The 16,199-nt window shown below is 54.0% G+C and overlaps 1 protein-coding gene across 3 annotated transcripts in view; it reads right to left on the bottom strand.

Moving 5' to 3' along the window:
* The window catches only part of SLC38A12 (solute carrier family 38 member 12), a 58,334-nt gene extending 42,189 nt beyond the window's left edge, over positions 1-16,145 (bottom strand). For 2 of the 3 annotated variants that reach the window (XM_022589695.3, XM_022589693.2), the window contains exons 1-6: positions 16,024-16,140; positions 15,503-15,619; positions 8,038-8,159; positions 5,262-5,343; positions 4,694-4,790; positions 3,671-3,751 (exon numbers count right to left, since the gene is read on the bottom strand). In XM_022589695.3, coding sequence (XP_022445403.2) covers positions 3,671-3,751; positions 4,694-4,790; positions 5,262-5,343; positions 8,038-8,159; positions 15,503-15,619; positions 16,024-16,119 — 595 coding nt within the window. In that variant the 5' untranslated portion in view covers positions 16,120-16,140. Of the gene's footprint in view, positions 1-3,670; positions 3,752-4,693; positions 4,791-5,261; positions 5,344-8,037; positions 8,160-15,502; positions 15,620-16,023 lie in introns of all 3 variants that reach the window. The other variant, XM_022589694.2, reaches the window with a different exon arrangement.
* Positions 16,146-16,199: the final 54 nt, after the last annotated feature.

The raw sequence follows: 16,199 nt of genomic DNA on the forward strand, positions 1-16,199 counted from the left end.
GAAGGAGGGATGGCCTGAGTCAGGGCCTGAACCCCCGGGCTTGCCTGGACCAGGGCCTCCTTCGCAGCCGCACACAGGGCTCTAAGATGAAAGACTGAGGGATTGAAAAGAAGAGAGCAGGAAGTGGCCCAGCTCCGGAAGCTGAAATCAGGAGGGTGAAAAGCCCTTGATTTCCAAAGACCAAGTGCCTCATTCTGAATGTGGCCCATCACCAAGCACCCAAGAGGAAGAAGGGTGGCCTGGTGCGCTGGGGAGGGAGACAGCGGCAGGAGTGGGACGGCTCACTTCCCTCCTTACAGGAAGCGTCTGCAGGGGAGGATACTGACTTTGGAAGGCATGGGAGGCGGAAGCTCCCTCTGCAGAGGCAAACCTTGGTCCCCTCTCCCTCCAGGAGGGGCCTGGACTGGCAGGCGGGAACTCAGGCTCTGGTCTTCATCCCATCGGCCTCTTCTCCTGACCCTGGCAAGTCCCTGACCGTCTCTAATCCTGTGCAGTGAGAAGAATTCAGCCAGTGCTAAATTCCATACGTGATTCCAGCTACAAAGATCAGGGGTAAAAGTGCTGAAAAAAGCATCTGGGCCCTACAACCTCAGGGTCGTGGCCCCAGACGGCCAGTCTCAAACTCCCATTCAGACTGATTGCTTGTTTTTGGTTTCATTGGTCTTAAGCTGCTGGAGTCTCCGAGAACAGAAAGAAAAATGAAGTGACAGTTTCCTTCTAATCCAGGTGGCTCAGATGAGCCTCTAGGTCCCGGGGGAAAGCCAGGGGCATGTCCCTCCTGGGCTATTTGAGGTCGGCTCTGCTCCTAGGAGCCTAGGCGGAAAAGATTCGGAAGATACAGTTCTTGAAAGAACCCTGGATGTCCAAGCTCAGTGGCCCCTGGCGTAGCTGCCACTCACCCCCAGGCTCCGAGCCCAGCCCCCGCTCATCTTTTCGCTCTGAGCTGTCGCTCCTGCAGGGAGGCACTGCCCCTCCCCACTCCCATCCTTTTCTCCACCTGCCGTGGACTCATGTCCGCTGTTTATAAAACTGTCACTGGCCCTCCCTGATCAATAAATTTCATTACGAGACACAAAGTGGGAGGATCAATGAACTTCCTTGAGGACGGCAATGACCAGGACTGGCATTTCTCATTACAAGGACTGAGTCTGGACCCCAAGGGAGACTTGTGTGGAGTGTGGCAGCCCTCCCAAAGGTGAAGGTGACGGTCTATGAATTAGGATAGAGCCGAGCAGTGGTTTCAACTGGGGGTGATTTTGTCCCCCACCCCCTACTGGGGACATTTGGCAAAGTCTGAGGACATTTTTGATGGTCACGACTGGGTAGTGCTACTGACGACTAGTGGGTAGAAGCCAGGGATGCTACTCAACACCCTACAACACACAGGGCAGGCCCTGCAATGAAGAAGGACCCAGCCACACAGCTATAGTGGTAAGCTTGAGAAACCCAGGAGCAGGTGGGAAGAGAGCTTCCTTTAAGTCTGAGCTGCTCTTGTACGAATGTGTTTATTTTCTATCAGATTTGGGTAAACTAGGAGTCTAGTCTGTGGGGGCACACACACACACACACACACACAAAGACAAAACAAAACCAGGGCTTCCCTGGTGGCGCAGGGGTTAAGAATCCGCCTGCCAATGCAGGGGACACGGGTTCGAGCCCTGGTCCGGGAAGATCCCATGTGCCGCGGAGCAACTAAGCCCATGCACCACAACTACTGAGCCTGCGCTCTAGAGCCCGCGAGCCCCAGCTACTGAGCCTGCGCGCCTAGAGCCCGTGCTCCACAACAAGAGAAGCCACTGCAATGAGAAGCCCGCGCACTGCAACTAAGAGTAGCCCCCGCTCGCCACAACTAGAGAAAGCCTGCACGTAGCAATGAAAACCCAACACAGCCAAAAATAAATAAATTAAATAAATAAATTAAAAAACAAAACAAAACCACAAGTTCCTAGAATTCTTAAAGAAATCAGGGTGGGCTGTGAAACATGACAATTAGGAAGGACGTTTAAGAGGTATGTGTCCCCCCTCCAACACGCATTTTGTTTCAGAAGCTTGCATTTGGGGGGAGGCTGTGCAACAGCCAGAAGGGAATGTCTGCTTCTCTGATCTGAGGCTAACGAGGCGGGGAGAGATAGAAACGGAACAAAGGAAAAGCACAGAAGTGCGCCAGGCACAACCAATCTGGCTTTTTTAAATAAGTATATTTATTTTTACTTATTTATTTTTGGCTGTGTTGGGTTTTTGTTGCTGCGCGCGGGCCTTCTCTAATTGCGGCAAGTGGGGGCCACTCTTCATTGTGGTGCGTGGGCCTCTCACTGTGGTGGCTTCTCTTGTTGCGGAGCACGGGCCCTAGGCACACGGGCTTCAGTGGTTGTGGCACATGGGCTCAGTAGTTGTGGCTCGTGGGCTCTAGGGCACAGGCTCAGTAGTTGTGGCGCACGGGCTTAGTTGCTCCGCGGCATGTGGGATCTTCCCAGACCAGGGCTCAAACCCGTGTCCCCTGCATTGGCAGGCAGATTCTTAACCACTGTGCCACGAGGGAAGCCCCCGATCTGGTTTTGATAAATTCTGAGAACCCTCAGTGAGGCCGGTCTGGTGGGGAGGACGGAGGGAGGCAGACCCCGAGGCAACCTCAATCAGGATCTTCTGTCACATCACACCATGGTGATAAACGGACCGCCGGATGTCCTAAGAAGCCATTGAGAAGATTCTAGATTCTAGTTTCCACAATCCCCCTCGGCTCTAACTTAGTGCGGCCACATTCAAGACAGGAAAGAACCAAGGGAGACGCTCCCCTCTGCAAACAGGGGCTTTGACGAAGGGGCACAAAATCTCCCAAGGTAACTGCAAGGTCAAGGATTTTTTGAGATGTGTCTGACTTTCTGTGAAGGATCGAACATTTTAAAAAACTAAACCCTAAATAGCTCATCTTCCAAAAGAACAAGATTTGGAACGGAGGTCTAAACTATTGTTGCCGGAACCAACAAGGCAGCACCCGAGCTGGGTGCTATCCTTCGATCCCACCAAGCCGCAGGTGGAGCACACCGAGAGGTCACAATTAGATGCGCAGAGTCCAGACAGCAGTCCTGAGCGTGGGCTCCTAGCACCCTCTGCTGGTCACCAGGAAGAGACACAGACACACAGACACACACACACACAACCCTACTGTCAGGATTAGATGCGCAGCGTCCAGATAGCAGTCCTGAGCGTGGGCTCCTACCGCCCTCTGCTGGCCACCAGGAAGACACACACACAGACACGCAGGCAGGCAGACAGACACACACACACACACACACCCTGTCACAAGGTGGTTGCTCTGTCCTGTCCTAAACAGAACAGTCCAGAAGAAAAGAGAAGACAAGTCAGAAGTAATCGAGCAGGAGGCACAGAACCGCCCGCCGCCTCCACCGGCTTCCTTGGAAAGCTGCTCGCGACGCTCAAGCTGTGTGAGCTGTAGTCGTTAAGTAGCTGCTTCGCGAGCGGGGAGGGTCCAGGGAAAACCAGGAAGTCGTTCGCGCCTCTCAGCAAGGCGGCCTCCGGGTTGAGGATCTGCTCCCCCCCCTCGCCTGCCCCGTCCCTAGTTGAGGCGGAACCCCCGCTCCGGCTGCCCCGGCCCCCAAGAAGGCACCAGCTCTGCCCCTGCCCGTGCCCCACCTGGAGAAAGCACTCCCACCTTTACTGAAGAACATGGAGGCCATCTGCCCCATCTCCACCCGGTCTGTGATCTCAAAAAGGTTCGGAGATCCATGCCTCTCTGTGGAACCAAGAAGAAAGAGGAAGTGGTTTGTTTTTTTTTTTTTCTCTCACAAGGAAAAGCTCTTAGAAGGGGTGCTGAGTTCACTGACTTCTCCAGAATAATGACATCCCAACGGGTTCAAACTCCTGAGAAAAGTTTTCCTATTGCTTCCTGCTTGAAACATTTTGAAATATCTAGAGGGACTTCCCTGGCGGTCCAGTGGTTCGGACTCCACACTTGCACTGCAGGGGGTGTGGGTTTGATCCCTGGTTGGGGAACTAAGATCCTGCATGCCATGCAGCATGGCCATAAATAAATAGACTAAATTAAATAAGTAAATAAATACATAAATAAGTAAATAAATAAATCGTCTATAGAAAGGGATCCCAGGGGTGCTCACTGTGGGGTGAGAGGGAAGGCTGGGATGCTTCGCCCTGGCGCAACTGGAGTGTGTGCGTGTGTGAGTGTGTGGCTGAGTGTGTGTGTGTGAGCGTGTTAGTGTGGGTGTGCAAGCGTGTGTGGGTGTGTGCACGTGTGAGTGTGTGCGTGAGGGCACGTGCGCGTGTGGGAGTGTGTTAGAGACTGAGTGTGTGTGCGCACACGTGCGTGTGCGTGTGTGTGCACGTGTGTGGGCGTGTGCGTGAGGGCGCGTGTGCACGAGTGTGTGTGTGTGTGTGTGTGTTGGGATAGGAGGAAGGACAGAAGTCAGAGAACTGACATTTACTTGAGCTTCCAGGGGCTGAGGTGAAGGGACCTCCCCAAGCTGCACGCGCCAGTTAGCAGCAGAGACAGCAGGGCCGGTGCTCTGCTCTACTGTCCCATGGTGCCGTCCTCGGCTCAACCCTCAGGTGGTAAATGCCAGAGCGTCTCTGTAGGGAGTCCCCGGGGCCCTCTCCACGAGTAAGGGAAAGCCCGCGGACCAGAGGGAAGCACGGGCCAGCCCAGAACCCCAGGACTTACGCACAGACAGGATGGGCCGCTTCTCTGCCCGCGCGTCGTTGTCCTGGGTGAGAACATCACTGTCGGAGGCCGTGGAGGAGCCATCGTCTTCCTCCTCCTGGGGAGGGGGGGGGCACAGGGCGGATGAGAACAAACAAGGAAACAGAGGGCACACAGCTCTACAGCAACCCCCGGGGCGGCCAATGGACAGCCTGCTTCCTTTGTGATTTCCTTCTAGAAGGTATCTGATTAGGAAGCTTTCAACACTTCCCTGCTGTCACATTAGAGGGTCAGACACACCGGGAGGGAGAAGCTGCGGCACAGTTCCTGGGTACAAAGGTTCAGAATGACTGAGCCAGCTCAAGGCCGGGGTAGGAGGGACCAACAAGGGGATGTTAAAAGAGCAGAGACTGCGTTTGTTCCGTAAGCTGACATGGCTGTGAACTTCAGCTCTGGGCTGGGGTCCTGGAGCAGCGCTGTGGTCAGGAGCCCTCCAGGCGTCGGGAGGGAGAGGACTGGCTGCTGAGGGCCACCTCTTTGCACACGACTGCCTGGGGGCACTGCCTGGAGCCAAGAGCAGCACACACACCTGATGGGTTTCCATTCTCTTCCAGCGGAGCTGAGCGTTGGCTGCCGCCATGGCCTCCACCACAAAGGTAGTTGTCACAAAACTGCAAGGGAAGGCCACGTGTTAACTGCGAAAGGCAGGGAGGAGTTTGGAGAAGGTACAAAATAAAAGGAAAAGCCATTTAAGACCTGACCCGACCAGTAAGCCCAAAGCTTACTCTCCTGAGGAAGGGATGGCAACTTCTGAGATGGGTCTGACCTGATAAAAAAGCATGTGTGAATACGTGGTGCCTCTTGTGCTCTTCCTGACGTCTGTCTATATTTAGAATGTATTTCCAGTGCACTGGAGAGAAGGGTGTGAAGTAAGCTGATGGGAAGGAGGGAGAATGAGCCTGGGGGAGAGGTGCTCCCTTGCCCGGGGGGCAAGGTGGTACTGCTCCCCAGAAGGGGCCTGTCGGGGGGCAGAGGTGGGAGAGATGGGAGGATGGACACCAGGTAATGCTCTAAGCTGGGAAGAGGAGACTGGTCCACAAGGGGGCCCTCCCAGAGCTTCTGGGAGGGGCAGCAGGCAGCTCTCACCTCTCCTTGCTAGCCAAGCGGTCAACCCCCAGTTACACACACTAATGGACGGAGCACAGGTGTGGATATAATTGAAAAGGGGGACTTCCCTGGTGGCGCAGTGGTTAAGAATCTGCCTGCCAATGCAGGGATCACGGGTTCAAGCCCTGGTCGGGGAAGATCCCACATGCCGCGAAGCAGCTAAACCCGTGCACCACAACTACAGAGCCCGCGAGCTACAACTACTGAGCCCACGCTCCTAGAGCCCGTGCTCCACAAAAAGAGAAGCCACCGCTATGAGAAGCCCATGCACCACAACGAAGAGTAGCCCCTGCCCACCGCAACTAGATAAAGCCCGTGCGCAGCAACAAGACCCAATGCAGCCAAAAATAAAATAAATTAATTAAAAAAATAATAATAATAATTGAAAAGGACACTTGGCTCTGGAATCATCCCCTCCTTCTTTTTTGGGGGGGTGCCTTTACTTTCCTAATAATCTGGTTAGTATTAAAGTAACTGTTACTTCAATATTAATTATTAAAATAAACTACAATATATTAATGCATAATGTATTTTTTAAAATATTAATTAATTTATTTGGTTGCGCTGGGTCTTCGTTGCAGCAGGTGGGCTCCTTAGTTGCAGCTCGTGGGCTCCTTAGTTGTGGCAGGCGAACTCTTAGTTGCGGCATGCATGTGGGATCTAGTCCCCTGACCAGGGATCAAACCCGGGTCCCCTGCACTGTGAGTGCGGAGTCTTAACCACTGCGCCGCCAGGGAAGTCCCGATAAACAACGTGTCACTAAGTTAAAATATACCAATAAATTAATATATTTAATAAATTAAAACGTATTAATAAATTAAAGTATGTTCACATTTTAATTTCCTAATAATCCAGTCCGAAAAGGGAAATTGGGAGGTGGCACCAGACGTTTGCTGAGAAGTCAGACTAGAGTGAAAAATCGTCTTTACTTAAGGAAATGGGAGAGACATGGATGACAGCGGGAGGGCTCTCCCTAGCAGCCGGTAGTACGGGGGAGGGCCGCCTTCCTGCTGATAAAGCCTGAGGAATGACTCTGTCCTTGCTGAAAAGACCCGGGGTGGGACATGCATCTGTTTCTTGAAGCCACCCGGCAGAGCCTGACGCCAGACTCGACCCCAAGCCCCTGCCTCGGGCGCTGTCACCTGCTGCAGGCTGGCTGCCTGGTCCAGGAGTCAGGGGGCTGGGGGTCGGGGGGAACGACACAGAGGTCAACCCACACCCACTCCATCTCGGTACGGGTGTGGCAGCCGTCTCTGAAACTCCCACTCCGGCCACCGCAGCACCTCCTAGAACGGTTTCTCACCACCTTGACTAAGTGACCGTTTTAAGGGCTTTAGATTTCCCCTTCTTTTGGGAAGTAAAACTGAAATCAATCATAAGGTGTAAAGAGGCTTCTCCAGGCTGCACAAAGCCATGTCTGAACGCAGATGGGTTGAACGAGGTTGGGGCGTGGCGGCCCCTAGCTGGGGGCCCCCAATAATCACTTCCCATTCAGGTGGCTGCCTGCGCTGAAGGTCCTTTGAAGGGGACTGCAGGGTCACAGAAGGACAAGGACTTCTGGGGCTGTCGGTCACCAGGGCTCGCAGTACGTAATGAGCCAACAGTCCCTCGAGGCTGGCCACAAAACCCCCCAGAAGAAAACGTGGGAAGAAACTGAAAAACACGGGTTTTCCTATCCTGTGCAGCCTCCTCTAGGTCTTAACTCACTTCAGCTACTGAACTGTTTCATTCCTCCACTAGTGCCCCCTCCTTTGTCCTTCCAGTCTGCTGCCCTCCATGGCCATGGACCACCTGCTTCAAACCGCGGCCACCCCAGGCTCCTGAGCCCCTCACCTCGCTGTACGTTTCCCCTTATCACTCATCACCTAACTGAACTCTACACTTGTTACCTTCACTACTAATTGTCCACTGAGAAAGGGTACAACAGCGGAGGCAAAGCAGCTGGGTAAGAAACACACGAGCACCACGGTGAGACACCCCACGGCCTAACTGGAGGTCTTCACTTCTCAGTGACTGGGGGTGGACAACCGCTCCATCAGAGCGAGCCCCTGAGACCTTTGGGCCTCCTCTCCTGGCTCCGGGCACCTGTTAGGATTCCCTCACCACAGAAGTCTTCCCCCACACTGACGGAGAGAGCTCGGGCTTCCTGGGCAGACTCCCCCAGCTCTGCCCCCAGCTCCCCGGGGGTGGCCTCTTACCTCATGAAGCCCAGGAACACCAACAGGACCAGGCTGACGAGCCACCCAGCCGCGGCAAAGGCCTTGGGCATGGTGAGCGCGCCGGTGCCCACGATGAGGTTAAACATATACACCAGTCCGACCTGGAAGCGAGAGAGGTGGCATTCGAGCCCAGAAATTAACGAACCTCACCCCCAAACGGCTCCCAAGGGTGACCCTGGGCAACGACAAAACCGTGGAGGCCGGGAGGCCAGGCCTTAGGCAGGTGAGCAGGTAAGTAGGGTGGGTTCCACCCAGGTTCCAGGGGGGTGGGATCTGCAGCCGGCTGCTGGGAGCCGAACGTGAACACCTGGAAGACTGAAGCCCCGGCTTCCATCAGACTTTTCAAAATGTCTCTGGCGTTGGGTTTGATTCTCCACTTTGGCTGTCATCAGCCCCATCCCCTCATCAGGGCGTATTATTCAGAGCCGTGTCTCAGATGATAGCTCTGGGCTCAACCGGACTGCAGGTTTCCTGAGGATGGGCCATCACCTCTGGGGTACCCGGCACACGGATCAACCCATAGCACTGACCCCCCCAAAAATTCCCACTTTTCCAAGGCCACTGAGCACGCGGCCTGATCCTCCTCTCCGCCCGTTCTTGCCAATGCCCTCCGGGACGTCGCCGTACATGCTGCTTCCCTTTTCCTGTCCTCTGCCCCGTACTAACTTCAGGGGTTAAAAGAAAAAAAGATGATTCACGTGCCATAAAATTCACCCTTTTCAAGTACACAGCCTTGCAGTATTTTCACAAGTTCTGCAACCAGCATCACCATCTAATTCCATTTCATTACCCCACGGAGAAACCCCCTACTCAGCGGCAGCCCCTCCCCCTCTCCCCTGGCAACCAACCTCCCAGCGGAATTGCTGGGTCACTGACTTCAGGTTTTAAACTTAACTCACACCAACTTGACTCTAGCTCAGCTAATTACAATTATTCCCTTCTCGGGCCCTCCTCGATCATGAAATCCCTTTCGCTGACCTGAAGCCCCTGCCGCCTACAACCCTGTGCACTCCCACTGACCCGCCCTTGTCCTCATCATGATGTCCAGTCCCCCCAAACCCTCCCTACCCAGGCCACCACCTCCACGGTGGCCTCACTGACAATCGGCTGGTTGCTCAAAGCCCACACTGCCCCGAGCTCCCCACACCTTCCCCGTTCTAACCTCTCCGGCCCCCAGCCTCAGAGACGACCTGGCACCCACCTCCTCGACTCCCTAATAGGAAGCCGCTAAAGGCTCCTGGAATTTTTGAAAAATTCTAACTGTGAGTCCCCCTAACAGACGGTCTCTGCAGCTGCGGTCCAGCAGCAACAGATTCTCTTCACTCCTCCGTGTGGACTTGCGAGTATTTCCCACGCACGTAAAGGCTCCAAACCTCCGTCTCCAAGTCCCAGACCCACAGCTCCCATCTCCCCCAGGTGAAGGCTGCAACTCCAACGCTACGGAGGGGGAGGGGACGGAGACCGTCTGACATGCGCTCCCCAAGCCTCGCTCCTTCCGAGCTCAGAAGTCAGTGTCGGCCTCCCCTCTGCCCCCCTCCCCATGTCTGGGGGAGCACGGCTGCTTCCTCTTCCCTGACAGGCTCAGCCCTGCATCTGAGCTGGGCTCAGCTCTCTCTGGAATCCTCTCCTCCTCCTAGCTCTCTCCCCCTCTGACTGCGAACGCTCTCGACGCCTTTAAAATGTTGCCCTCTCACTTTCCCTCAGCCCAACTCCTTGAAGGAGCAACCTATATCCTCCGCCTTCATTTCCAACTTCCTCTAGTTTGTGGTTTCCATCCCCAGAACTCTTTTGAAACTGCATTCTTAAAAATCACCAATGACCTCCTATTTGCCAAATCCGGCGGCTTTCTTAGACCTAATCTTTCTTGCACTTCTGAGGTCAGTGGTCTCTCTTTCTCTCTGCGTTTCTTTTCCTCAGCAACATCATTCAATCCCAAGGCTTTAACCATCATGGCGGACGGTATTTCTCTTAGTGCAAGGCTTTCTGCAGACCTCAAATCCAACTGCCTGCTGGTCACCTCCACGTGGACACCCCAGCGTGGCCTCAGCTCCCCGCTTCCCCTCCATATCCCAGGGCTAGTGATTTTATTTCTGAAGAGTCTTTTGTGGGTGCCTCTGGCTCCTATTCCATTTACAGTTCAAGTGAACCATTTCTGGCCTGGCCTATGACAGTAGGTTCCTAACAGGTCTCCCTCTACTCCACTAAACTGGCTAACTTACAGTTTGCTTTACCACTTGTTTCTGGTCATGAGAAGACAAACACCAGAAATACCTATCCATCGCTCGTTTTCACCTCCCCTTTCTGAGAAATACGCACTTTTCTGTATTTAAATTTTTTTCCAAGATAACCACGTGCTGCATTCTTAATCAGAAACACACAAATTAGGGCCCATTCTCAGACCAGCCTCAGTCAGATCTAAAAAACAAGACGAAACAGAGATAGGGAGCAACAGCTACCATTCTGGGGCCCTTGACAGGGAGGGACAGGATTCCGGGCAGGTGCCGACTGGCCATGTGAGTGCTGGACAAACGGGAGGGCGTCCTGTAGAGAGGGAACAGCTCTGTCCAGAACCCACATACACTTGACACAGGGCACCAACCCCTTGTGCCTCCCACCCAGCCCCTCAACTCCCACCCACCACGAGGGACCCATTCAAACGCTTGTCCCACCATAAAGCCCTTCCCAGTCTCCCGAACCCATCTTGCTCCCCCTCTCAAAGCCCTGGAGCAAAAACACTTCTTACGCCATAGTTTGGGTATTTTTTTTTTTTTTCCTAGTTTGGGTTTTTGATGTTGATGTGTTTATCTTTTCCCCACTATTAAATCTGAGGCTCGCTGCGGTCACAGCCTGCAACTCACTTCTCTCTACATTTCTCGGGGCGCCTGGCACACGGCCTCAAGATGGGGGTCCTCAACGGCTCTGGCTCAGGTCCTCTCTGCCGTGAACCTGACAGTCTTCGGCCCCTTTTAAACGTCACGGTCTCACTCTGATCCCCCAGGAGATCCCAGAAGGATTAAGACAAGTTTGAATCGTCTTCCTCTAGCTCCTGACTGGATCACAAAACCATGATGTGGTTGCCCTGCCGGGAGTCTTGGCCCAGGGTGATGTTATGAGAATAAATGTTGAGGGTGACAGCTGGCCTTCTGAATTGACTTTTCACAAATGGGAACGTCTACAAACTAACTTTGCCTTTTGTTGGGTTTAACTTCGATCACTGGCACTCTGAGGCGAGTACATCCAGGCGTGGGCTCGTTTGCTTACTGCACAGCTACCGAGAGCCTTCCACGGTCCTGGCCCTGTGCTCAGAGCCCAGGGAATGACAGTGAGCAAGACGGACAGGAGGACACAGACAAGAAGACAAACGATGATTACCGCCTCGGAGAAGCGCTCTGAAGGAAAGAAGGGGCTCCGTGACAAAGAACAGTGGGTCAGCACTTCAAGCAGAGGACGGCCTCGTGGTGACATTCAAGCCGGGACCTGAGGGCCGAGCAGGAGCCACCCAGGCAAAGGGCCAGGGAAGACACTGGCAGGTAGGAAGGCCTAAGGTGGGAAAGGGGGAGGGATTTCCCAGGAACTCTGAGGCCAGCGTGGCTGCAGGCGGACTCCCGGGCCCTGGCGCACAGAACAGGGAGTTCGACGTCACAGGCAGGGTTGTAAGCAGGACGCTAAGAGGCCAGGCCCTGGTCGATGACCTAACGTCTGATCTCCCGGCAGCTTTGTTCTCTGCATATCGCTTTTATAAGCTGTAACACTTTGAAGGGCAGAACCTTACTTCTTTATGGAAAACAGCCCTGGTGATGGGCTCGTGACAGAATTTAAGAGAAAGCAAAGAGGCCTAAGAAAGTGATGGTTCTCAGCCAAAAGTTTTATGGGGATGGGACTTCCTTGGCGGTCCAGTGGTTAGGACTCTGCGCTTTCACTGCAGGGGGCATGGGTTCGATCCCCGGTCAGGGAACTAAGATCCCGCAAGCCGCGGGGCGCGGCCAAAAAAAAAAAAGTTTTATGGGGAAATTAAGTAGTACAAGAAGCATTTGTGAATTCAGGGATGCCTGAAAGTCTTGGGATGTGAAAGTCACGGGTCTACTGTCAAGCAGTGTTTCTCAGCCTGAGCGCTGCTGACATATGGGGCCAGCTCACTCTGTACTGTGGGCCTGTTCTGTGGATTATAGGATGTTTAGCAGCATCCCTGGCCTGTACCCACTAGATTCCAGTACCCCCCCACCTTGCCCTTGTGTTGTGATGGTCACACCGTCTCCAGACATTGCCAAATGTCCCCTGGGAGGCAAGACTGCCACCAGCTGAGAACCACGGCTGATGAAGATGCAGTGAAATAAACACACTCCCAGTGGAAACTTCAAATAAACCTCAGTGAAAAAGACCCTTTACGAACGTGACAAGGAAGTTAATTAGGGATCAACTACTGGAAGTTAGGAGCAGAAATGAGTCATCACATTTGTCTTGGGTTGTTGCTATGTTTTAGTTCTGAGGCAAGCACTCCGGGCCTGGTGGTGCTGCAGGGAATCCCATAGGGAAACATACGGCTTCTCCACCTTCCTGGCCGGAGTTAAACCCTCCTTACTTTCAGTAACGGGGATCAGTAGGGACCAATACCAAGGAGAAGAGCACGACGCAGGAAGCAGACCTGAGCTGAGCCACAGGCCGGGTGGAAGGCAGTTGTGACACAGAAGGAAACGGGGGAGTGAACTGCTCTTCTGTTTGTTAGGGGACAGTTCTGTGGGGACAGCCTGCAGGGAGGCATGACCAAAAGTGGTGAAATAGAACCCTGCTGTGGTCTCAACAAAGAAGGCTATGCAAACCGAGCTTCCTCCTGTTCTGGACTCTTCCCCTGTGGCTGAAGTGCAGAAGACACAGTCCCTGTCCCTTGGGGTGGCTGACCCGCTCCCCTGTGCTCGAGGGGGTTCAGTGCAGCGTTCCCACGGCCTCACCCACAGGTGTGCATGAGGCAGGGGTCACGGGCACCTTTCAACGGCTTCCCCAACGACAGCTGTCAAAGGAAACAGAAGGTGGCAGAGATGTGGAAGCAACAACTAGGGTTTCAGGCCGGGAGACAAGCCCTCTTTCCTTCGAAAGCACCGGCATCGATCTTCCGCGAGACTGGCCGGCGGAAGGCAGCCTCGGCAGTTATCCTTATGTAGCCAGTGACCCCCTTCTTCCTCTATTTTGATCACACGACCCCTTCAGTCCCGAGCCACTCGTGGTCCCCATAAATGGGGAAACAGACATGCCTGTTCTGAGATCACTTATGGGGGGGATGCATAGGCCTAAACCATGCTCCTGCGTCCGGCACTATCCTTGAGAGAGTTTGTCATCCGAGTCCCCTGCGAGGCTCGTCTGCCCATTACACACACACAGTTTATGCAGAAGAATGCGGGCTAAGGCAAACACCCCTGACACCCAGGAGGGGCAAGAACCCCCAACAGGGCACCGCAGAGGTAGGGAGAGGCTTGGTGCTGGGAATGACCGGGTTATGGGCTGATGCACCGCTCAGGGTCATGGTCTCCCAAGGCAGGCAGAGCAGGTTCCGCCCACATCGTGCTGAGCAGCATGTGCGGTAAAGTCCATTCTGCAGCCTCTCTGGGCTCAGTGGGTGGTGCACCTCACACCCTTCTCCTGGTCTCACAGGGGATCAAGAATCATTCTTGCAGGACGGCAGAGTTAAGGAAACCTCAGGCAAAAGGTGTCTAATCCTGGTTAGTGCCACCTCATTCTCAGCACCATCCACCTCCCCCCGCCTCTCTCTTCACCGGCAGGATAAGAGGATACGAGCAGGTGTTTACGGCCAGTGCCCAGAGTCGGCCCTTGAACACATGCCTCAGACAAAACCAAACACATAGGAAATGGAGGAAAAAATTTTAAAAAGCAGAACCCGCTGAGACTTTTAGGTCTCACTGCCCCATTTCCTGTGGGCACATGATGATATGTGAAATTACTGAACAGCTGGAGGCACGAGAAAAGTGGGCACATCAAAGGTTTTCCTTCCCAACACTCAGCTACAGAAATAACTCATTTCCTCGCCTCTCAGCTTACAGATGTTGTAAGATGACGCAGGAACCATGGTGACTTTCATGGACAGTGTGGACATGTCATTGCTGATACCAAGAGGAGGCTGTGAGCTGTTATGCAATTCCACTAATGAGAGGGGCATGACCTGATTCATTCCAAGGTTCAAGAAAGACTTCCCGGACTTCCCTGGTGGTGCAGTAGTTAAGAATCCACCTGCTAATGCAGGGGACACGGGTTCGAGCCCTGGTCCGGGAGGATCCCACATGCCGCGGATCAACTAAGCCCGCGCACCACAACTACTGAGCCTGCGCTCTAGAGCCCTCAAGCCACAACTACTCAAGCCCACGCACCTCGAGCCCGTGCTCTGCAACAAGAGAAGCCACCGCAATGAGAAGCCCGTGCACCGCAACGAAGAGTAGCCCCCGCTCGCCGCAACTAGAGAAAGCCTGCGCACAGCAACGAAGACCCAACACAGCCAAAAATAAATACATTTATTTTAAAAAAATGAAAGACTTCCCTGATAAATTATTCAGGTGAAGAAGGCTCCCTTGGAGCCACACACAAATGGCACAGACCCAGCAGGAGGACCCTAGTGTGAGGGTTTTTGCCAGATGTTCTCAGAGGTGCTTCCTTATGCATCACACCACAGCTCTAGAGTCTATGAAGCTGGCAGAAACAGAGCATGGATCCCCAGGCAGGTGCAGAGCAGGGCAGCTGTTGAAGGTTAGGTACTTTCTAGAAAGAGGCCTCTTGCTACTTAAGGCAGTGCTGCCTTTCTCTGGGATACTTGGCAGCAACATGAATCAATCATTTGATTATTCCAGTCCTCCAGCTACTCATCCAAGCAAGGATTCCGTGATGTAACCATGACCAATCTTATATTACACAAAGAAGATAAACTGAGTGTACGTGAGAGGGGTGGGGGTAAAGCAGACCCAAGACAGTGAGAAATCAATCACTCTAGTTGTCCTAGTTACAGACTCCACCCAACGGCAATTGAAGGTCTCTGTATGCTTTCTCTGCCTCTTACGCCATCCAAGACTATAAAAGTTGTGCAACTTAAAATTCAGCTGAGAACCGAAGTGGTTTCAAACTGCTGAGGGGAGCAGAACCCAGAGTCAACAGCCTACAGCCTTCATCCACCTGAACTGGCCTCAGTTTGCAAGTGCTAGCAGCCCTGAGACAAAAATAACGAGTGAGCAAGTCCGGTTTCCTTTCTTGACCACTCTCTGATCAACATGTGAAGAGTGAACAAACCTGACTCTCATCATACATTCACCGTGGCTGCTGCTGAATGGGATTCCCAGACCGCGGCTATGAAAGCCGCTGGACTCACAAGTACAGTCCACAGGAAGCAGTGTGCTTCTCCAGAAGCCAAGGGCACTGATGTGGGCAAAACAGCTCCAAAAGTAAAACTCACATAGGGAGAATAGAGCTCCCCGGGCTCTGTGATTTCACCCGCCATTTCCAAAAGCGAGGAAGGGTCCGTTGGCTGCCAAGGTTCCTTCCGTGCAGGGGCGGCGGCGGCCGCGGCTCCCTAGGAAAAAAAGAGACTTCAGCTTTCTGATGGACCTAGACGCGGGCGGAGGGATGTCTACAGAGCCACCCCCTCCCTGTCCTTTAATCACAGCCACTTATGGCCTTATCTGTCAAAAGAGAGCCCGGAGGGAAGGACCTCCCTGAAGCCAAGCAACTGTCTGCCTCCTCCGCCTAGAGCAAGGGGCTGGGGGCTTTCCTAGGTCGCCCCCCAACCCAACTCCTTGCCCCAGAGCCTCTCCTTTTTAACGGGGCCTCCACGTCTCCCAATCTGCCTTAGGGCTCTCCAGCCTCCCCCTCTTCCCAAGAGGCCCTCTCCGAGCCTCTCCCCCATTTCTTCCTCCCTCCTGGAGGAGCCCCGAGTCTGGCACGACCCCATTCCATCCCACCCTCCTGCTCCGACACCTGCAGCGAAGCTTGCTCCCGCTGCCGCGGCCGCTGTCTCCGACCCGGGGTTGTTGCCGGCGACAGCTGTCCCGCACCAGCGCCGGCAGCACGCATGCGCCCGCGCCGGGAGCCCACCTTTTTTGTGCGCGCCTCGGGCGGGGCGCACGGCGCTGATTGGGCGCCTCGCGGAGGCG

Source organism: Delphinapterus leucas, chromosome 19 (genome assembly GCF_059928025.1).
Source record: "Delphinapterus leucas isolate spDelLeu-1000000601 "Yukka" chromosome 19, BTC_Dleu_Yukka2, whole genome shotgun sequence".
Classification (NCBI taxonomy): domain Eukaryota; kingdom Metazoa; phylum Chordata; class Mammalia; order Artiodactyla; family Monodontidae; genus Delphinapterus; species Delphinapterus leucas.